The sequence below is a fragment of the Eretmochelys imbricata genome, chromosome 3 (assembly GCF_965152235.1).
Source record: "Eretmochelys imbricata isolate rEreImb1 chromosome 3, rEreImb1.hap1, whole genome shotgun sequence".
Classification (NCBI taxonomy): Eukaryota; Metazoa; Chordata; order Testudines; family Cheloniidae; genus Eretmochelys; species Eretmochelys imbricata.
This window is the reverse complement of record NC_135574.1, coordinates 158,707,647-158,731,779: the sequence shown is the minus strand read 5'-3', so window position 1 is coordinate 158,731,779 and position 24,133 is coordinate 158,707,647. Positions and strand designations below refer to the sequence as shown.

Genomic DNA, 24,133 nt, shown 5'->3' with positions numbered 1-24,133 from the left:
ACCTGGATGTTCATGAGGCATCTTCAGATGTGGATTACTTCTGTCTATTCCCCAAACAGGAACAGACTAAACAAACTGCTATCACTACCCTCCACAGTAAAGCACTCTTTGGACTGTTGGACAGACCCAGCCAATGTTCAAGCAAGTGTTCCTTTCGTGTAACTGACACTGACTCTAATAATAGATGCCTCCCTAATACGCTGGGGAACTCACTAATAGGCTGGGGAACTCACCTACATGACTGCGAAGTTCAAGGCAATTGGTCTTCCACAGAAGCAACCCTCCACAGCAATCTTTTGGAGCTAAGGGCCATCAGGAACCTATGTGCACACTTTCTGCCTTTCATCAAGAACACCCACACTAAGGTCATGATGGACAATATGACCTGTAGGTTTTACATAAATCACTAGTGAGCACCAGATCTCCCTCCCTCTACATGGAAGCACTCAAACTTTGGAATTGGTACATCTTTCACAATGTGCTCATCTCAGCTATCTGTCTGCTAGGGATACAGAACATGACAGCCAACAATCTTATTCGGAACTCTTATCATGACCATGAATGGGAACTGAACTCAGAGGTGCTTCAAGACATATTTGCCTTTGCAGAACCCCGACTACAGAGCTCTCCACTACTTACCAGAACAAGAAATGTGCTTGTTACTGTTCTAGTCCCGATGTGCGGAAACATTCACCTGGAGATGCCCGCATCCTTGCATGAGACAGGGACCTCTTGTATGCCTTTCTCCCATTTCCTCGTCTGTCGAAGGTTCTGTTGAAAATTCAGCGAGACAAAATGAGTTATTCTGATTGCCCCCTCCTGGCCAAGGCAAGTCTGGTTCCCTTACCTGACACAGATGGCAGTATGTCCTCAGGTTCCTCTTAGGCCCATTTCCCACCTGCTGTCTGTTGGGATGAAGTAAGAGGCTGATTCTTCATCCCAACCTGCAGGTCTTCGGTGTACAGGCTTGGCTCCTTCTTGGTTCCAAGTTTTAGAGGTAGAATGCTCTGACGAGGTGAAAGATGTGTTGCTGCACAGCCAAAAGCCGACCACTTGATGGACTTACCTACAAAAATGAAAACTATTCCAAATTTAGTGTCATTCTAAGCACACAGACTCAACCTTGTTTTCTCTCTCTCTGATTTTAGACTACATTTTAGACCTCAAGAGGTTAAAAACTCTCACTCAGCTCCCTTAAGGTACATCTTGTAGTCACAACGGCTTTTCACCATTAGATGGATACTTGGTGTTCGCTCATCCACTGATATGTAGATTCCTTAAGGGAATTGGGAATCTCTTCCCAAACGTGAGACCACCCACTCCAACCTGGGACCTTAACTTAGACTTCCCTTTGAACCCATGGAAACTTGCTCTCTCTTACATTGTCCATGAAGATGCCATTTCTAATAGCCATCACTTCACCTCACTTCTTTCTTTCAGCTGGGTGCATAGGAGAAATAATGGCCCTAATGGCATACCCACCATGCATGGTTTCTTTTAAAGACAAAGTAACTCTGAGGCTGCATTCAAAGTTTCTCCCTAAAGTTGCCTCCACTTTCCATATGAATCAACAGACCTAACTCCCTGTTTATCCCCAAAACCACTTCATGACAACAGGGAGATGATTCTGCATGTGCTAGATGTTAGAAGAGCACTAGCATTCTACTTGGACAGAATTAAGGACTTTAGGAAATCTGCTAAGCTCTTTCTTTGGTTCACAGAAAGATCCAAGGACTCTGTGATATCGACTCAGACTATCCAAATGGGTCGTCTGTTGCCTTAATATTTGTTATGAAGGACACAACCTACTGCCTCCATACGGAGTTCATAACGCACTCCACAAGGTCAGTTTCTACCTCGGTTGCATTCCTTAAAGATGTCCCTATCTCAGCAATCTGCAGAGCAGTGACTTGGGCCTCTGCCCACACTTTTGCAGAACATTATGCGATTACTGGAGATTCAGGTTCTGATGCCATCTTCAGCTCCTCAGCACTCTCTGTAGTAACAGACTCCACTTCAAAGTCCCAACCCTCCATGAGGGATACTGCTGTGAAGTCACCTACAGCGAAGAACCCATAGGGTTCTTACTCAAAGAAGAAGTTACCTTGTGCAGTAATGATGGTACTTGGAGATGTGTGTCCCTATGGCTGCTCCATAACCCGCCCTCCTCCCCTCTACTTTGGAGTTCTCCCTAATGGGCTCTGCAGTAGAGAAGGAAGTGAGGGGGGTTCGCCCCCGTGCTGCTAGGTAACCTCGAGGCAGACCATGAGTGAGGGAGGGTGCATGTGCTGGCCTCATGGACACTGCTACCAAAGTTCTTCGATCAGAAGTGCAGCGATGCAAGCACACGTACAGTGGAGCACCCATAGGGACACACATCTCGAAGAACCATCATTACTGCAGAAGGTGAGTTAACTTCCTTTTTGTACTACCTGTCTATGAAGACTGCCTTTTTAGTAGCATTACCTTGACCAGAAGAATAGGGGATATTCAGACCCTTATGGTGGGACCTCCCTGCATAGTACTTCACAAAGACAAAGTGACTGAGACTTTACTCAAGCTTCTTACCTAATGTGGTTTCTGATTTGCATCTTAATCAATGATTCACCTACCTATCTTCTTCCCCAAGCCTCACACTACTCAGTGGGATGCCAAACTTAATACCTTCGACATTTTCAAGTATCTCTCTATTTAGAGAGAGAACGTAGCTATTCAGGGAATCTTGACTGTCTCTATCATTTGCTGATAGAATGAAGGGACGACCTATGTCCACTCAGAATGTCAAAATAGGTCTTGAACTATGTTAATGCTATGAGCTGGTCCATTTAGAGCCACCTGAACAAGTTAGGGCTCATTCCATCAGAGCCCAGGCTGCCTCTGCTGCATCTCTTTGACATGTCGCAACTTCAGAGATTGCAAAGCTCATATCTGGAGTTCAGTTCACACCTCCACTCAGCATAACTCCTTGGTAGAAGGTCCCAGACCTGATGCCCACTGTGACAGAGCTTTCCTGTAGTCGTCATCCCAGATTCTGAGCAACCACCTCAGGACACAAGTTATTATTGTGAGTCAATAGAAGTGGAATACTTGTGGACGTTCACTCGAAGAGGAAAGAACAGTTACTTAGCCTATAATAAGTAGTAACCGGTTCTTTGATATGCTTTTCTGTACATCTGTGCCACACCCAACCCTCTCCCCACTATTGTAGAGTTCTTGCTAATTGGGAGACAGTGTTAGTGATGGAACTGGGGAGTGGTTACGGATGCCCTGCACTTTAAGCCATTGGCTATGGCGCATTGGAGAATACATAGGACATAAGCCACAGCCCCCAAAGGACACTACTGGTCAAAAAACTCTGGTCTTATGTACATGGGGCCTGTGCATACCACACATGGAATACATGGGTACAACACATCTCAAATAACTAGTTACCTGTAGTGTAAGTAAATGTTCTTTTTAGTGGCAGCATTTTATAAAAAGAAGGGTCCAGCCTTAAAGTATGTCACTTTACACTGAAAAGGTGTGAAAGAGTCTTAGGCTACATCTGCAATATGAGCTAGGCCCAGGATTCCCAGTGTGTGTACACATGCTCGTGTTAGCTCTCATTGGCACTAGCACACTCAAAATAGTGTATCTGCAGTAGTATGGGCTGTGGCGGCTGTGGCAGCAGTGGCCCGGGTTTGCTGCCCCAAGTACATACCCACGGGGGTTCAGGCAGGTTTGTACTGAGGCAGCTAGCCCATGCTGCTGCTTTCTGTGCTACCATCTGTACGCTACCATTTTGAGTGTGCTAGCTCAGATGAGAGCTAATGGGAGTATGTTTACACAAGCTAGGCATCACACCCTTAGACATAGCTTTAGTGTAAATTAATATCCAGCCATTTACCTCCAGCTCTCTCTCACTTCATTTTGTTTTCTTAACTGCATTGTTCCTGACTCCTCTCCGATTATTTTGATGATAAAACAGAGAAAAATATAACCATATAAATAATTTAAAAGTGTGTGTGTGTGTGTGTGTGAACAATATAATGATTGATTTTTCATTTATTTTAGGTTATCCATTCAGCACTTAGAAAGCTGGACAAAGATCTCAGAACAGTGGAAGAATTTATTGAGCACTTGACTTTTCTGAGCCAGATTTCCTCAGAGTTGCCAATGCTAGAGACTCAGTATAACACACTTTCCCAATTGTATTCTATTGCAAGAGCCTATGACTTCTTTATTCCAGTTGAACAGGTTGCCTTATATCAGACCCTTACTCGCAGTCTGCATGATCTCAAATCAAGTATCCTTATTTGTGAAAAAGGAAAAAATGACAATATTATAAAATTCAGTGCAGATTTGGATGGCTATTTTGGCAACCTACAGTCTGAACTTAGGAACTTCAAGAACAAAGTAAGTTACTGGTCTGTTAAAACAGCATATTTTCATCTTTAGAGGCAGTCTGGTCTAATGGATTGAAAATGAGTTTAAGAACCAGGAACTCAAGCATTCTGATCCTAACTGAAAAGGAGTACTTGTGGCACCTTAGAGACTAACCAATTTATTTGAGCATAAGCTTTCGTGAGCTACAGCTCACTTCATCGGATGCATACTGTGGAAACTGCAGAAGACATTATATACACAGAGACCATGAAACAATACCTCCTCCCACCTGCTATTACCAGCAGGAGAGTGGGGTGGGAGGAGGTATTGCTTCATGGTCTCTGTGTATATAATGTCTTCTGCAGTTTCTACAGTATGCATCCGATGAAGTGAGCTGTAGCTCACGAAAGCTTATGCTCAAATAAATTGGTTAGTCTCTAAGGTGCCACAAGTACTCCTTTTTTTTTTTTTTGCGAATACAGACTAACACGGCTATTACTCTGAAACCTGGTCCTAACTGTCACTCTGGCTCATATTGTGACCTTGTGCAAATTGCTTAATGTTATATATCTCATTTTCCCTATGTATAATGTGTGGGTAATTATACTTTTGTAGCAGACTGAGGTATTAGGATTAATTATGTAATATTCATAAATTCCCCAATTCAATAAAGCACTTATGCATATGCTTAAGTCCCATTTACTATGTTTGTATATTTATTTGTATTGCAGTACCACCCAGAGACCAGTCCCTGTTGTGTTAAGTGATGTACAAACAAAAAGACTGTTCTTGGCCAAAAGAACGTGTACAATCTGTATTTAAGACAGACGAGATGGACAGTTAGTGGAAGTGCAAGGTGACAATGAGTTAGAATCATGGAACTGGAAGGGATCTCGAGGGGTCATCTAGTCCAGTTCCCTGCACTCAAGGCTGTACTAAGTATTATCTAGACCATCCCTGACAGGTGTTTGTCCAACCTACTCTTAAAAATCCCCAAAGATGGAGATTCCACAACCTCCTTAGACAATTTATTCGAGTGCTTAAACACTCTGACAATTAGGAAGTTTTTCCTAATGTCCAACCTAAACCACCCTTGCTGCAATTTAAGTCCATTGCTTCTTGTCCTATTCTCAGCGGTTAAGAACCATATTTTTTCTCCCTCCTCTTTGTAACAACCTTTTATGTACTTTAAAATTGTTATCATGTCCCCTCTCAGTCTTCTCTTCTCTAGACTAAACAAACCCAATTTTTCCAATCTTCCCTCATAGGTCATGTTTTCTAGACTTTTAATCATTTGTGTTGTTCTCTGGACTTTCTCCAGTTTGTCCACATCTTTCCTGAAATGTGATGCCCAGAACTGGACACAATGCTCCAGTTGAGGCCTAATCAGTATGGAGTAGAGTGGAAGAATTACTTCTCGTGTCTTGCTTACAATACTCCTGCTAATACATCCTAATATGATGTTTGCTTTTTTTGCAATAGTATTACAGTGTTGACTCATATTTAGCTGGTGATCCACTATGACCCCTAGATCCGTTTCTGCAGTACTACTGCCTAGGCAGTCTTTTCCCATTTTGTATGTGTGCAACTGATTGTTCCTTCCTAAGTGGAGTACTTTGCATTTGTCCTTATTGAATTTCATCCTATTTACTTCAGACCGTTTCTCCAGTTTGTCCAAATCACTTTGAATTTTAATCCTATCCTATCCTATCCTTTATGAGCATGTTGAACAGTGGTCACAGCACACTAGCTGCCCAAGAATAGTCAAATGTTTTATAGGCATCGAGGCATAAGTGGATGTTAATGGACCTTTAATGGAGCTTTAACACGTGCTTAAGTGCTTTGCTGAATCAGGTTGGACTTAAAACATGCTTAAAGTTAAGCACATACTTAAGTGCTTTGCTGAATTGGGGTCAAAACATTCTGGAAATATAGAGATATAACTAATGTTTTCAATTATTGCCACCAACTCCATTTTTGGAAAATGGAAACATCTCCTGAAAAATAAACAAGTTAATATTCAATATGTAGATGCACACCGTGCATGCATTTAAAGTGATACGGATGTGCACACAAGAAATGTTAATTCAAAATTTGAACCAAATTTATTCAAATGTTTACTGTCTGAACACAACATACTAGTTGAGTTGCCCCTGGGCTAAACACAGCTAGTGCAATACTACTGTACAAAAAAGTCATTAATAATGGTGCCTGGGGGGGCCACGCTGAGATTGCTCAATTAGGGCAAACTGCAAAAAATGGGGCAGACAATCCCCAAAACTGGTGGGTATTCTAATACTGAAAATCACCAAGCCAGCAACGGAACCGCTTCTACAATACCTTACTGGTTATCCAGAAACCAAAACATAGTTCCCTTAAAGCAACACAGCTTTGGACTCCCACCCAGACAGCGAAGTCAAATATGATGAGGATTCCTGAAAATCTTGATCATGTAAAAAGTTATACCAATCCCAAAGGATCGGACATATTACCCACCAGATTAATGAATATCTTAGATCTTACCCAAATACACATTTACAGCCAATTCTTATTAACTAAACTAAAATGTATTTCAAAAGTAGAGAGAGTATTGGTTAAAAGATCATTATACGTACAGATAGAGTAGAGTTCTTTGGCCAGTTTCGTAGTAGGGATGGTGAGCTTTAGAGTTACAAAGAGTTCTTTCAGAATTAGTCCATAGGTTACAGTCCAATGTTCAATATCAGCGTGATCCAGAAGGGTCTGGAGACCTCAATCTTGTGATTCAAACTTCCCCTGATGAAGCTTATGCAGATCTGAGATGACAGGATCAGGGCTCTAGAGTTCTTTTTATAGTTGTCTAGCAGCCTCTTGACAGCATGCTGTCCTTGGGTGAACAATAGACAATTATCGTAACTTTGAAGTAGACCTTCTATTTCTTAAGCATCACCAGTAATTAACTACATGGATTAACAAAAACTGCCCATCTCCCCTCCCTCCATTTACAGATAGTTTACTACATAGTTCAAAGAGAAATTATGACAGTGATATTACTATATTCACAGTTCATCTAAATGTTAACACGTCCTTTTGATCTTTGGATTAACAGAATACCACCATAGATGGAAAATGTTTGGTTATATTGTCAGCCTCTAACAATATGTATGTAAATACACAAAACCACAATCATTTTCTACTTATATGTCTCTAAATGTTGAATTTGGGTCAATTAACCTGCTAGTTGCTTAATCCTTTCTGGTTTAATGTCACAATAAAAAAAATAAATTTAAGACTTACATATACCACTTTCTTCCTGTGGTAAGTGTAGATTTTTGATAGATTGCATGTGCATGCAGCAGAACAAACTAACAAAATGATGTGGTAAAAGGTAGAAATTCATAAAGAATTCAATATTTTTTCAGATATTTGACTTTGAACATATTTTAAAAGTTTTATATGAGTACTGTAATTAATTGGTTACTAATAGTAGGCTCTGTACTTTGTCATTCTTAGAACACATTTTAACACATTTTTATGTCACATAGGTAAGAAATCCAGTTCTCCTCCTTAGCAAAACGTTGCCTAAGACAGCTAAAGAGATGATCCAAAGTCTTGTGGAAGAAGCTGCAGTTATTTGTAACAAATCCAGAAGTTATGCAGATTACCAGGATCTCTTTGACAGTTCCATTGCTGACATGAGATCAGTGTCATTGGAAAGGATGTCACAGAAGAGTCAAGTTGGAGATTCAAGTTCTCAGAGAGTGAATAAAGAGCTCTCTGAAGTTGAAAGTGAATTAGCTTTACGAAAACTCTTGTGGAACTCACTAGAGGAATGGGGAAAGCTTTCTTTTAGGTGGAAACATACGCTTTTTGAGAACCTTGATGTAGATTTAATACAAAAGGATGTTAACAGATTTATGCAGACAATACAGATTCTAGAAAAAGGTAAAAATACTAAAATCACTAGCTGAGGCTTGTAGCCATTCATCAATGTCTTGAGGGAAACAAAATATTTAGAAATTATGGGCTAGATCCTCAACTGGCATAAATTAGAATAATTCCAGTTATTTTAATAGGTCTGCACTGATTTTCACCACTGTTTCCTTATTCTACAAAATCAAGTTATGAGATGCAAATATGTTGAATTTGTGGTGCATTCATAATAGCTTTTAAACTTAAAGAATATTCCTGGTTCTTCTCCTTTGTGGGGGATAAAGAGGGGTTTGGACTTCTTTAAATCATAGAACATGAGGATATTGATGTCCAAATTATTCAAAAAGCCATGACCATTTGAATAAAATTAAATCAAAAAACTATAGATATGTTTCATTATTGTATTTTAATATGTTCTTATAAATGATGCCAATGGAACAAATTAATATGATAATGGAGCACAGTTAGTAGGATGCTAAAGAAAAATAATTAGAAAAATATTTTGTGTTACAACATTACTATTAAGTATATATATCTGCTTACGCAAACTGAAATAAGTCTGATATATTGCAAACATTTTATATTTTCCAAGGTTTACCCGAAAATAATATTATAATAGGTGTGAAGCAGTCACTAATGGATTTTAAAGAAGGCCTATCTGTGATTGTGTTTTTAAGAAGTCCATGTCTTCAACCAAGGCATTGGGAGGCTATACAGTATATTATTGGGCAATCCATTTCTTGGGATAAAAAGTTTACCTTGGAGGATGTTCTGCAACTCAATGTAAATATATGTTACATTATTTATACCTGACTCAGGAACTGATTAACGTTTTTGTTGTAAAATGTGATTATAATTAGTTTATTACAGCTGTATTTAGGATTAAAGTTTTACAGTTAGCTTTTAAATATATAGTCCAGTCTACTACTACTACGACTACTACTGCTACTGCTGCTCCACTTCTGCAACTTTTATAGGGATATTGTATATTTTGCAGGAATTTATACTCCAGTTATTTAGTAAAATATCTGTATTATCACTTGTTTATCTATTGTTCAACCCCGCGTAATACAGTTTTCCTCTTTAGTTGTTTCAGTACGAGAGAGAAATAATTGATATATCAGTAACAGCAACCAATGAAGCTACCCTTGAAGTAATGCTGAATAAGATAATTAACCTTTGGAATAAAACTAATTTCCATTTATCTCCTCACTGCTCTGAAACTTCAACTGTCATGATTATTTCATCTGCTGAAGATATAATGGCTCAGTTAGAAGAATCTCAAGTAACAATTTCAACAATTAAGGGTTCTTGCTATGTTGGGCCAATTAAGGTAAAGATTACTTGTGACATTTGTGTATGTTTGGAGAATAAAGTCTGTGGAAAACCTGTGCAAGTGGTGTACAACTGAAATAAATAGTATCCTTGTTGTTTACTTTCTTTTTACTTTCAAAGCCTGGCAGCAAACCTTTACTAAAGGTGTGCATTCCTGTACGCATGTTGCTGTAAACAGTTGCAGAGCTGCTACTCGGGAGGGTCTTCGTAGAACTCCTCAGAAGTTCTGTCTCCACAAGACCATTAGCAGCATTTGCACTGCAGTTACTGTATACTATATGTGATTTATTTGATTAATTTTTGGCAGTTTTTCTATTCAGCAGCAATTAGTCCTGGTTAGATTTATTTTTGTTATTAAATAGCTGCCTTTTGGTAGCACTACTGAATATGTGGTCATTTTTCAACCCTGTCAAGGATAGAAGAGAAGTTAGATCTTTCCACAGCATAGATCAGCAGGAGAAAGAGTGGGAGCAGAGCATTTAGCTTCTAAAGCATCCAGTTCCTTCTTAGCTTTCTGTCCTGACTTCCATGCCTTATATGTGAATTTGTCTAATCACTATGATTTGAAAAGGAAGGCGCTATATTTGGATGCATCTAACTTTGTGTGCAACTAGATTGATGCTGGAGGAAGATTGCCACTAATATATGTTTTGGATGGACTGAAGGGAGTCAATGTGGATGTTGCAGAGGCTTAAGAAGGTGGTTATAATAATTGATACGCACGATGATGAGGACATGAATGAGTGTTGTAGGTGTCAGGCAGAGAGAAAGGGATTGATTTGTGTGCTGTGAAGAAAGAAACAAAAAGATTTAGACATGGCCTGAATGCATGGGGAGGAGAAAGGAATTAAAAGGGTTTGAGCCTGGGTAATTGGGAGGATGGTGGTGTTGATTACACAACCAAATAAATGGATGGAGAAAAAATTATGATATAGGATAGATTTTAACCTTGGTAACTTTATGTTGTTACCAAGATCTTCAGGAAGATACGGTGGAGAAATCAGTTGAGGTGTGGGACTAGAGAGAAAAGGGACATAGGTGTGGAAAAGGAGACTTGTTCATTAGGATAAAGACGCTGAAGCTGTAAGAGTGGATGAGGATGCCCAGGTATAGTGAAAGAAGGAAAAAGGACAAAGAAAAAGCCCCCTATGACTTCCATAAAGAGGGGAGGAAAGGAAAGAAGAGTAACTACCAAAGGAGTCTCAAATGCTAAAATAGTGCCGTATGGACACAGTATAGCAGACTACATAAGAATAGCGTCCTGAAGTTTTTAATTCAGTCCTGTCTTCAAGTCCATGAGAGTTTGAGTAAGGATTTTGTCCCATAGTATTTTGCAGTGTGCATGAATTATAGAGCTAAAATCTGTATTGTGTGCAGAGTGCTTATCAAATCATGCCTTTACTTTGTAAAGTAATTAATCATGTGTATGAAACAAATTAAGATGAGTATATGCAAATTCAGTTGACATTATGATGTTTTGTAACCTGTGTTTTCACTTTTTCTGCCTTCAAATAGGTCCTCAATAATACAGATTATTTTGGGTCCTTTTAATTATATGAATCTTGATCTTACATATAAAAAATCACAATTTCTAGTCATTTTTAAGGAGTCCAATTGTTTTATATAGCTGGGTATGATTTATAGTTTTGAGTCTTAGCCCGGATTGCAACTGTAAATGGCTTTAATTTATATCTCCTAGAACTGATTGATTATTATTAAAAAGATACGCAGCTGGGTATTGCAGCTGTATCAGTATCTTAAAAGGAAACCAGATATAGTAAGTAGTTTTTCTTAGTATCAACTTGCAAAATTTTACTTGCCCTTTGTTTAAAACAAATATGAACATGTATTTTTGTCAAAAAGTTTGAAGAAATAGGTTCACAGAAATCTTCTTACTGTTCTATTGGCTTCAGTGAACAGTAACTAACAGTGAGGCTCATTTATGAGCAAGGAAAGCAGGATTCAGCTCCATAATTTATACCACAACAAGTAAAGTTAATTTTTAATTCATGCCAGTGCCCTGAAATGAAAAGATTTCCAGCTGAGTGATAGCTATTTTCTTCGTACTCTAATGTATTATTGAAACATAATATAAAACAAATTTATGGCATATCTTAGTATGTCTTTTTCAGATACAAGTAATTAGCTCCTAATGAAGCAGGTTTTTTTTGTCACATTATATAGAAGTGTGGACATTTTGTATTTAGTACTCTGCTATAGTTTGCTTAATACTCTATCAAAATTTTGTTTGGGAGTCCTTAGGTAACATATCTTGAAGTAGTAAGAATTTCCACCAAATTTAGTTTTTACTTTATATTATTCTATTTTATATGGTAGAACCTTGTAGATGCATGGGATCGTAAGTTAAATCATTTCTATCGCACCCTGGAGGAATGGTTGATTTGCCAAAGGAATTTGATTTACCTGGAACCAATCTTTCATGCTCCAGAAATACAAAGGTATATATGAATGCGTATCACGTTGTCTCAGGGCAAAGTGATCTTAGCAGATCAGAGAATTGAACCTCAAGTATGTTCAAGCATTTAAGAAATAGTGACCAATTTTTAAGAGAGGATACCATGGTGATGCATGAGACAAAAGACACAGATGAGTGGATAGCTAAACTGTAACATGATGAAGTTTGATGTCCTAGGATGGGGCACAATGCTAGAGAGGTACAATAGTACTGTGACACTGAATGTCAGGGAGCTCTATTTTATAAAATCAACCAAGGTATAAATAGCTTGAAAAGAAAAGTTAAAACATTTTGCCCTTTTCTGTATTCAGAACTGTATTTAAAATTTTTTTGATTTTTGAACTGATTCAATTAAGTTAGTGCAAACCCTGTGTATTCGTTCTTTTAATTAGCTTAATTGGATATCAAGGTAAACTAAATTGACATAAACCAGGTTTAAATTGAAATAAGAGTGTTCACACTTGGTTTTGCACCAGTTTAACTCAGATTTTAAAACTCCATTTTATAGACGAGGCTTAAGAGGCTAGATTACATGACCATTTCAGTAAAAGGCAATAGTGCAATCTATTTTTAATTACAGTAGCCTTTATCTTGTTTTTGTATGATTTTTTTTAATTCTTCGCTTGCTTCCAAGTATGGGGATGAGTGAAGCAATCACATGAAGAGGAAAAACTAGGTTACTTCCTGTTTACTAGAGTTTTCTGAATATTTTTTTCACCCCAGATCCACATTCATCCTTCTCTCCATAGTATCTTATCTTGGTCAGAAATTCAGGGGATATGTTGGATGTGTATCTTATTATAGAGGTTTTGGCAGTGATTAGTGCACATTGAGGCACTCAGATAAGTAACTCCTCACTTAACGTTGTAGTTATGTTCCTGAAAAATGCTACTTTAAGTGAAACGATGTTAAGTGAATCCAATTTCCCCATAAGAATTAATGTAAATGGAGGGGTTAGGTTCCAGGGAAATTTTTTTGCCAGACAAAAGACATATATATACACATGCACACATATACACAGTATACATTTTAAACAAACAATTTAATACTGTACACAGTAATGATGATTGTGAAGCTTGGTTCAGGTGTAGGAGTCAGAGGGTGGGATATTTCCCTGGGAATGTCTTACTGCTAAATGTTGAACTAGCACTCTGCTGAGCCCTCAAGGGTTAACACGTTGTTAATGTAGCCTCACACTGTACAAGGCAGCACGAATGGAGGGAGGGGATGGCAGCATGTCAGAGAGAGACAGAGACATACACCCTGTGTGTGGGAGAGAGATGCACATTGCCCCTTTAGGTACGGTGACCCCACTTTAAGTACACTGCCCTTTTAAGTAGATTAGCAAGTTGAGACAGCAGCTGCTGCCAGCAAGCTCCCTCTGCCCGGAGCCCTGTAGTGTCCCCCCCTCGATGCAGATGGGGTAAATAAGTGGGGGGCAGGAGCAGGGGGAAGGGGGACACCCTGACATTAGCACCCTTCTTCTCCCTTTTCCCCCCACACAACGAGCAGGGGGCTCCTGGGAGCAGCTTCAAGGCAGAGGGCAGGAGCAGCACATGGCAGGGGGGAGGGACAGCTGAACTGCCCAACAATTGATAGAGTTCTGGGTGGCTTCCCCACAGGGAACTTAGGGGAGTGGTGAACTGATGGGGGGCTGCTGGTCCACCCTGGTTCAAAGCCCCCTCCCCTCCGCCCAGCTAGCTCCAACGGGCTGCTCTTTCTGCAAGCAGTGGACAAAGCAGGTGGTTGCCAAACAACTTTAAACGAACATTGCACAACTTTAAACGAGCATGTTCTCTAATTGATCAGCAATATAACAACGTTAACTGGGACGACTTTAAGTGAGGAGTTACTGTCCTATAGTAAGAGACATAAGTGCCTAAATAGATAGATTGACCGACTAACCTGTGATGAGGCATGCTACCCTGACTCTGTGTACCTCAACATGTGATTCCAAAATGTGGGTTTGTGGAAGCAGTATAAAGGATGTAGGGAAAATAAATGGACAACATTCAGAATTAGGTATATTTGAATGCTGCATTCTATAAATTGATCTCTAATATGATCTGTGATTTAAATAGGCAGCTTCCAGCAGAAGCAAGTATTTTCTCTCAGGTCAATAACAAATGGAAAGAGATAATGGAGTGTACAGACGATGACCCAAATGCTCTTAGGGCAACCACAACTGCAGGAGTCCTTGAGATGCTGCAGACCAGCAATGCACATCTTGAAAAAATACAGAAGTCTCTTGAGGTAAAACCACACCAAAATTCCCACTGTCAGCCATGTTCCCTATCCACTAAACCATGCTGCGAATTAGTGCTTTTTCGTTAGTAAAACTTTGTGATATACTAAACAAATAGTATAAGAATCTGTAATTAATTCTGGGTGTGAGTGAGATATTTGGAAATGACAACCTAAACATACCATGTTCAAAGAACAAACATTTTGAACATATCTTTGGACATGACTCTCTGCAGATACATTTTTAACCCTTCAAAATAAAAGTCTAATGAAGTCATAAATCACTTATGAGAGTTAACTAAGCTTCAGTTTATATCTATACAGTAGTAAAAGGCAAAATCCCTTTAAAAGACTCACTAATAAAGAAGTAAATCCAAATCTTACTGTACGCTGAAGTGCTAGATAATGAGGTTCTATTGTTTCACAGATGAGTGGTGCCAACTTCATATGTAAGACTGGGCTGTATTTTACAATTACAGTAAGAGTTTAACCTCTGTTTTTTGTATGAAAAAGTTTATCTGCTTAAAATTTTTAGCACATAGATTTTGAGTAAAGTCTGCATTTTCTGAGAATTTTCAAACAAATCTGTATATTTGTTTCTGAGTTCTAATCTCTTAAAATTGGCATTAAAAAGTGGACATTTTAAGTCTCATTTTCTGGGCTTCTGTAGCTTAAAAACTAAGTACAGTAGGAACTCAGAAACTGATACATAATTAGTGTTTGGGCAGTCTCTCTAGAGTTGCATAATTATTTTGTTGTTAAAGAAAAAAATGAGTGTTACTTGTCGTAACAGAAACCTTTTGTGCAACTGTTAGCTGGCAGAGAAAATGTCCTATGTTGGCTTCTCCCATTGTCTGGCATGTTATGCAGAAGCCCTTTTGAATGGCTCAGGAAAGGAATACAACACTGGCTCTTGTCCCCAGGTCTACTATCCCTACTGTGGCAGAACAGAAATTGTAGTTTATTGTTTATGTTGTTTGATGGTTGTTCTAGTAGTGAGGTGTGTAACTCTTCTTGGAAGGGTGAGGGTGTGTAATTTTAGGTGCCCTAACTTTGCATTTCCTCACTTATGTGGTCTTGTGTTAAGGTTGGTGTGTACATAAAATTCCTAACTGTATTTGTGCATCAATGATGAGGCAAATCTGTGCCTTTGCAGTAAAACTTATACAGGTCTGCTCCTTGAGAAACGGTTGGGTTTGACTGTCTGCATGATGGGAAGGCTGGGAGAGGGCAAAGGACAGAGGATCCATCTCAGCACGGATCTCTAGCATGTTGCAGGGACAAATAAGGTAGTCTTCAGCCTGGCACTCAGCCAGGCTAGTTGGCTTGGGTGCTGGCATGAGGCTATGGCCTGATTTGCATGATAGCTACATGTTTTATGTTGGCTCTGTGAATAGGATGAATGATGTAAAGCCATGACATTTTGCCAAGAATGACAGCCATCAAGATTATATAACACCTGAAGGAGGTGGACTTGCAGTTTATAGGAAATAATTTGCAATACAGTAGTAAGTTATGATCCAAGTGCATATGTTTTTTTATTTACATGCAGTTTTTTTTACTAAATGACTAATAATAGAATCATAGGGTTAGAAGGGACCACAAAGGTCATCTAGTCTAGCTCCCTGCCAAGATGCAGGATTTGTTGTGTCTAAGCCATCCAAGACCGATGGTTATCCAGTCTCCTTTTAAAAACCTCCAGTGAAAAAGCTTTTACAACCTCCTGAGGCAGTCTGTTCCATTATCCTGCTGTGCTTACAGCTAGGAAGTTTTTCCTGAGATTTAATCTAAATCTACTATGCTGTAGTTTGAACCCATTGCCTCTTGTTCTGCCTCTGTGGCAAAAGAGAACAACGCTTCTTCATCTTTTTTATGGCAGCCTTTCAAGTATCGGAAGACAGCTATCATATCCCCCCTTAATCTCCTCTTTTCCAAACTAAGCATACCCAGTTCATTCAGCCTTTGCTCAAATGGCTTGCATTCCATTTCTTTAATCATCTTTGTCGCTCGCCTCTGAATCCTTTCCAGTTTCTCTACAGCCTTTCTATACATTTGTGACCAAAATTGGACACAGTGCACCAGCTGAGGCTGAACCAGCACTGAGTTAGAGCAGTACTATCACCTCCCTTGCTATGCTGCTGTCAAGGTTCCTCCCCCACTCTGAACTCTAGGGTACAGATGTGGGGACCTGCATGAAAACCTCCTAAGCTTACTTTTACCAGCTTAGGTTAAAACTTCCCCAAGGTACAAATTAATTTTATCCTTTGTCCTTGGAATATCTACTGCCACCACCAAACTCTAACTGGGTTTACTGGGAAGCGTAGTTTGGACATGTCTTCCCCCCAAAATCCTCCCAACCCTTGCACCCCACTTCCGGGGAAGGTTTGGTAAAAATCCTCACCAATTTGCATAGGTGACCACAGACCCAAACCCTTGGATCTGAGAACAATGGAAAAGCATTCAGTTTTCTTACAAGAAGACTTTTAATAGAAGTAAAGAAATCACCTCTGTAAAATCAGGATGGTAGGTACCTTACAGGGTAATTAGATTCAAAACATAGAGAATCCCTCTAGGCAAAACCTTAAGTTACAAAAAAGACACACAGACCGAAATAGTCATTCTATTCAGCACAGTTCTTTTCTCAGCCATTTATAGAAATCATAATCTAACGCATACCTAGCTAGATTACTTACTAAAAGTTCTAAGACTCCATTCCTGTTCTATCCCTGGCAAAAGCAGTGTACTGACAGACACAGCCCCTTTGTTTCTCTCCCTCCTCCCAGCTTTTGAAAGTATCTTGTCTCCGTTACCTTTAGCTTCTTACCCCTTTACAGGTGAGAGGATTTTTCCTCTGGCCAGGAGGGATTTTAAAGGGGTTTACCCTTCCTTTTATATTTATGACAGCCGCTTTTAATGCAACTTAAAATTGTATTTGTTTTGGCTGACTTATGTTGAGGTTGTGATCTACCTAGGGTGACCAGACAGCAAATGTGAAAAATTGGGACGGGGTGAGGGGTAATAGGAGTCTATATAAGAAAAAGACCCAAAAATCGTGAAGGTCCCTATAAAATCGAGACATCTGGTCACCCTAGATCTACCACAACTCCTAGTTCTTCAAGTAGTTTCCCTGTGAGTGCTACACTTTAGGTGGCAGTGCATCCCAGTGCCATCAATCGGAGATTTATGGTAGCTGTGTTTGCGCATGCAAAGTAGTGTGTGGTGGTGCTGTTGGTGCCGTGTGTAGCATGCGCATGACATGAACCCTCCAGTTCCTTCTCAACTGTCCTTGGCTGAAGACAGAGTGAAGGGGCAGTGTTAGCGCTTTTCCCTAAAACAGTTAAGAAAGAGCTTTTAGATAAATATTTAGATAAGTTGTTATAGAGATAGTTAGTTAGTGTCAGTGTTCGAAAAAAAAATTTCTTGTTAGCTTGTTAGACAACCCCCCCTTAAGGGATTGTTACTAGTTAAAATGCTGGGGTCTCCAGGCTTCAAATGATGCAGCTCCTGCCACAAGGCCATGCCTGTTTTAGATAGACACTCTTCATGTGTACACTCCCTGGGTGAGGGGCATATTCCCCAGAAATGTCCCCTCTGCTGCAACCTCAAAGCCAGAGCCCGACGTGACAGGGATTTCCAGCTTAAAATGATCTTGATGGAGAAGTCCCTCCAGCCTGAGGTGGAAAAGCAAACAGCCTTTCCAGGCACTCCTCAAGATGGAAAAGGAGACCTACCCTCTGAAAAAACAAAAAAGAGGGCTCAAACGTCTCCACAGAGAGGTTCGTGAAAACAGAGGTATTCTCCTGTCATGTCTCTACCCGTAATGCCATCTTACTCTAGGGTGAGCACCTATGACAGTCGAGGACCTCCAGCACTGCCGAGGTCAGAACAAAACAAACGGAGCCGAGGCACCCAGAAAAACATGCCTCCTCCATGGCACCGAGCTCACCAGTAAAGGACTCGGCACTGAGTGTCTCAGCCACCATGCCTCCATCCCCAGCACCAACAACTCAGTCAGCACTAGTAGACACCACTAAATCGGCACCGGCCAAACAACACCACCAGTCGGCACTGACTCCATCAACGAAAGGGAAAGCACCCACGGCATCGACTACTCAGAAATCAGGACCGACACAGTCTCTGCTGCACCAGAGAGACTTAGAAATCTCATCGGCACCACATTCACCAATACTCAGTGCCAAGGGCTCCCCCACAGGCTCCAGAGGAGATCACAGCCCAGAAGATATGGCACAGTTCTCCAATGATGATGAGAAGGAGATGCAGGGACAATACCTCCTATCTCCATGTCACTCCTCACCTAAGGCCCACCAACCAGTGTGGAACCACATGGGTCCAAGACACCAGATGAACAAACCATGGTGTGGACCCCCATGGATGTACCCTCCTATGGCTTTCCCAATGCAATGGGAGCTCATATAGGGTTCAACATTCTAGATCATCCGTAGCACATAGACGTAAGCTGCGCTCTAAACCAGCATCTCCCACACCACAATCCCTGGAGACACAGGAAGGGGGAGAGAGGACTCAGAGACGGGCCCAGACCATGACACATCTCCTGTACACAATTCATCTTCCTCTCCAGATGAGGTGATTATGCTCCCACCACCAACCTTGGCGGGTGACTTTAAACAGCTTCAAGAGCTGTTCAAGAGAGTCATGCAAAGCCAAGACATCCTGCTGGAGGAGGTAAAGATAAACCACCACAAGCTGGTACAAATACTGCAACCTGCATCTACCTCTAAGATTGCCTTTTCCATCAATGAGACCAACTTGGATCCTGCGGAGATAGTCTGGCAGACACCTGCTTCTATTCCACCCACCTGCAAAAGCACAGATAGAAAATATTACGATATCATCCAAGGGGGAGACTTTCTATTTGTGCACCCACTTCCCAACGCCCAAGTTGTCGAGGCAGTAAATCACCCTAACATACAGCCACAATTCAAGGTTACACCCCATGACAAAAAACACAAAAGACTCGACTTGTTCGGATGCAAAGTATATTCTTCCAGCACCTTTCAGTTTTGAGTGCCCAATTATTCAGCACTACTGGCAAAATACAACTATGACAACTATGGGAAACTTTCCCAGTTCACATCTGAGCTCCCAGATAAAAAACACACAATTCTAGGCCGTTGTCATCGAGGGCCATCTCATATCCACAACAGCCCATCAGGCAGCATTGTACAGAACAGACACTGCAGCCAGAATGATGGCCACAGCTGTAGCAATGTTTCAAGCTTCATGGCTTCAGGTCTCGGGGATACCAAAAGAACTCCAGACAAAATTAGAGGACTTACCTTTCGACCGGCAACAACTCTTCTCTTAGAAGACCGATGAGGTTCTTCATTCAATGAAGGAGACACTGGCCACGCTCCGCACTTTGGGGATTTACACCCCCTCTGCAAAGAGAGGGAGATACCAACCATATCAGAGACTTAGAGACGCCTTAAACAGGCAACAACAACAGCGACCATACGATAACCAATGCCAGCATCAATTATCACAACACCGGCAAACACCTCAATCTCAGGTGCCAACTTCTCGGTCAGCACCTCCAAAACTGCAATTTTGAAAAGTTGGTCAAGGGTTTGAACGACCTCCCTCATGAAACAGCACTCACACCTGACCCATCCCCAATTTTTGGCCATCAACTCCGGCCCTTTTACCACATCTGGACCACCATAACATCATACCAATGGGTGTTAGAAGTTATCAAGTCGGGATACACTATCCCCTTAACCTCCTGCCCATCTACCCTACCCTCTTCCCTGTCCCTCTTCAGGAACACTTCTCACAAGTACTGACTAGAATAAGAAGTTGATCATCTTCTACAACTAGTTGCCATGGAACAAGCACCACTACAATTCAGAGGGAAGGAACTCCAATTACTCTCTGACCCAGAAGAAGAGCGGGGGATGGAGACCCATCACAGATCTCCGGAAGCTCAACAAGTTTGTCAGATCGCAAAAGTTCAAGATGGTCACACTGGGTATGATACTCCCAGTGCTGCAACAGGGTGACTGTTTTCAGCCATCGACCTTCAAGATGTTTATTTCTATATCACCATTCATCCTGCTCACAGGAAATGTCTACGATTCACGATAGGATGAGAACACTGCCAATACAGAGTACTACCATTCAGCCTATCCACAGCACCAAGAGTTTTCTCTAAAACTCTAGCGGTGGTAGCGACACAACTACAGAAACAGGGAATAATGATTTCCCCTGACCTGGGCGATTGCCTTACCAAAGGCCCAACTCTACAAGACACAATGGATGCAGTCCAGTCCACTATCACACTATTCTGGGAGCTACAAATAAACAGAAATCAACCATAGACCCAGTCCAAGAACTAGACTGTATCGGGGCACACTTTGACGCCATAGGAGTCAAGGCATCATTCATTACCCCTTACCAGATTCACAGACCTCACAAACCTCATCTCAGAGGTACAAGTCAGTCCTCAAGTTTGGGCTCGCACAGTCCTACAATTACCAGGACACATGGTGGCCATGATGTTTGTGGTACGACATACAAGACTACATATGTGATGCCTACAAGGTTGGCTAAGCATGGTATACATACGAAGCAAACACAGCCTACACAAACGGCTCACAGTTCCATCAAATGTCCTGAATTCATTACTATGGTGGACAAGACCACAAAATGTCTGTATGGGTATCCCTTTCCAACAGGAACCCCTGACAACAGCGATCACCACAGATGCCTCACTGATAGGCTAGGGTGCTCACATGTGTCAACACACGATACAGGGCAAAAGGTCTCTGGGAAAAACTGAACTGCACATCAGTTTGCTAGAGTTACAAGCAGTCCACAGTGCCTGCAGACATTTCCTACCTCATCTACGGAACAAATCCATTCAAATTATGACCGACAGTATCGCCTGTATGTTCTACATCAACAGGCAAGGAGGAGCTCACAATCTCTATGCACAGAAGCCATGAGACTTCAGAATTGATGAATACAACACAATGTAAACATCTCAGCGTCTCAGCGTGTTACCTGCCAGGCTGTCAGAATGTGACAGCAGACATGCTCAGCAGGAACTTCTCTCAGGAGCATGAATGGGAGATGAATGGAGAGGTCCTGGGTTCAGTCTTCAAACAGTGGGGCACTCCCACCATTGATCTGTTCACATCCCTAACGAATCGCAAATGCATGATGTTCTACTTGAGAGCGGGACTGGGACTACAGTCTTTAGAGGGCGCCTTCCTCATCAAATGGGAGGCACAACTCACGTATGCATTTCCACCGATACCAATGATATCACACGCAATACACAAGATATGAGTAGACAGGGCCAAAGTTATCCTTATAGTCCTGACATGGCCCAAACAGGCATTTTTATCCTTACCTGTTACGCATGGTGATATGTGCCCGCGAGCTCTCCCTCGCTGGCCGGATCGGCTATCTCAACACAACAGTTGTACTCTCCGCCCGAACCTGGAGATACTCCACTTACAGGCATGGCTCCTGAATGGTTCCACCATGACAAAATAACCTGCTCAGAACAAGTTAAACACGTGTTATTAAATAGCAGGAAACGGACTACGAGAAATACCTACCTTCAAAAATGGAAGAGGTTCTCTGCCTGGTGTCAAGGAAGACACTTGATGAGCGATTCAGCACCACTACCATTAATCTTAGAATACCTATTGGAGCTGAAAAGCACTGGCTTAACGATAAGCTCAATCAGAGTCCATCATGTAGCCATTTCAGCATTCCACCAAGAGATCAATGGAACTTTGACGTTTTCACACCCAACTACGAAACGCTTCCTGAAGGGTCTCATAAACGTTTACCCAGACATGCAACGACCTACACCAACATGGGACCTCAGCTTGGTACTGAAATGCCTCAATAGACCACCATTCGAACCATTAGCCACCTAGTCATTACTCCACTTATCAATGAAAGTAGCCGTCCTGGTCACCATTACCTCAGCAAGAAGGGTGAGCAAATAGGGTGCTCATGGCAGATCCTCCATACACAACATTCTTCAAGGACAAGGTCACGTTATGTCCACACCCTAAATTCTTACAGAAAGTAACCTCAGCATTTCACATGAACCAATCTATTCACCCACTGACATTCTACCCTAAGCCTCATGGTACTCCAACAGAAGCTGCCCTACACACTCTAGACATTAGAAGGGCACTAGTGTCCTACCTTGAAATAACCAATCCTTTCAGGAAATCCCCTAGAATTTTCATCTCTACTACCAAGTGCTCAAATGGAGATGCTGTATCCACTCAGAGATTATCCAAATGGATTTCCACATGCATTCAAACGTGCTACCATATCCAGAATACAGAACCACTGGAGCACGTTAGAGTACATTCTACTAGGTCCATTCAACCTTAGTAGCATCCCCAATAACGTTCCAATACTAGAGATCTGTAAGGCAGCCACTTGGGCCTCCGTTCACACATTCGCAAAGCACTATGCAGTCACATAGGACTCCTGGGCTGATGTCATAGTGGGCCTCACAGTACTTACCTCAATGACTCGAACGAACCTGAAGTCCCCCGAGCCCTCAGGGGGCACTGCTCTACAGTCACATAAAGTGGAGCACCCACAGGGACACGAAGAAGAAGGAAATGTTACTCACCTTGTGCAGTAACTGGAGTTCTTCGAGATGTGCGCCCCTGTGGGTGCTCCACTACCCACCCTCCTCCCTTCTACTTCGGAGTTCACAGTGAGGACTCTGTGGTAGAGAAGGAATGCACTACACGTGGCACCAGCGGTACCGTGAGATGTCTACTGCACACATGCGCCCCGCGCGGACCCTGCTACCATAAATCTCCAATGGATGGCATTGAATGCACCACCACCTAAAGTGGAGCACCCACGGGGACACACATTTTGAAGAACTCCAGTGACTGCACAAGGTGAATAAGCTTTCCTTCATTCTCAGCAGTGCCGCCACCAAGCCAGTTTTCCCCCGTTCTGTATCTGTGCATTTGGTTTTACTTCCATAAGTGTGGCACATTACATTTGTCTTTGTTGAATTTCATTTTGTTGTCTCTAGCCCAGTTCTCCCATTTATCAAGATATCTCTGAATTTTAGCTTTATCCTCCAAAGTATTGGCACCCTCCACTCTGCTTTGTGTATTCTGAAAACTTGATCAGTATGTTTTCTATAGCTACAGCCAGGTCATTAATAAAGATGTTAAACAACACCGGACCCAGAACAGATCCTTGTGGAACCCCACTTGAGACCTCCCTCCAATATCACATTGTTTCTTTAATACTTACTCTTTGCAGTAGTGTAACCAACTATGTATCCACTTAATGGTAGTTTTGCCAAGCCCGCATTTCTCCAGCTTACTTATCAGAATGTCATGTGGGATTGTGTCAAAAGCCTTGCTGAAGTCCAGGTATATTATGACCACCACATTCCCTCTATCCACTAAGTCAGTTACCTTGTCAAAGAAAGAAATCAAGCTGGTTTGACATGATTTGTTCTTGGTAAATCCACACTGGCTGCTAGTGATTACCCCATCATCCTCCAGGTATTCACAAATTGAATGTTTTATACATTGCTCTAGTAGCTTCTGAAGTAGTGAAGTCAGGCTGGCAGGTCTACAGTTTCCCGGTTCTTCCTTCTTCCCCTTTTTAAATATGGGCACTACATTAGCCCTTCTCCAGTCTTCCGGGACTTATCCTGTCATTCATGACTTTGTAAATATGTTGCCAATGGCTCTGAGATTTCTTCAGCTAATTCCTTCAGTACCCTTGGGTGAATAATAACCAGCC

The 24,133-nt window shown here is 41.4% G+C and overlaps 1 protein-coding gene across 1 annotated transcript in view; it reads left to right on the top strand.

Annotated features, from left to right (window-relative positions):
• DNAH14 (dynein axonemal heavy chain 14) overlaps positions 1–24,133 on the top strand; it is a 448,557-nt gene that overhangs the window by 99,398 nt on the left and 325,026 nt on the right. The window contains 7 exon segments of the mRNA XM_077812193.1: positions 4,054–4,395; positions 7,890–8,065; positions 8,096–8,289; positions 8,870–9,060; positions 9,365–9,610; positions 11,950–12,071; positions 14,170–14,341. Of these exon segments, the coding sequence (XP_077668319.1) occupies positions 4,054–4,395; positions 7,890–8,065; positions 8,096–8,289; positions 8,870–9,060; positions 9,365–9,610; positions 11,950–12,071; positions 14,170–14,341 (1,443 nt within the window).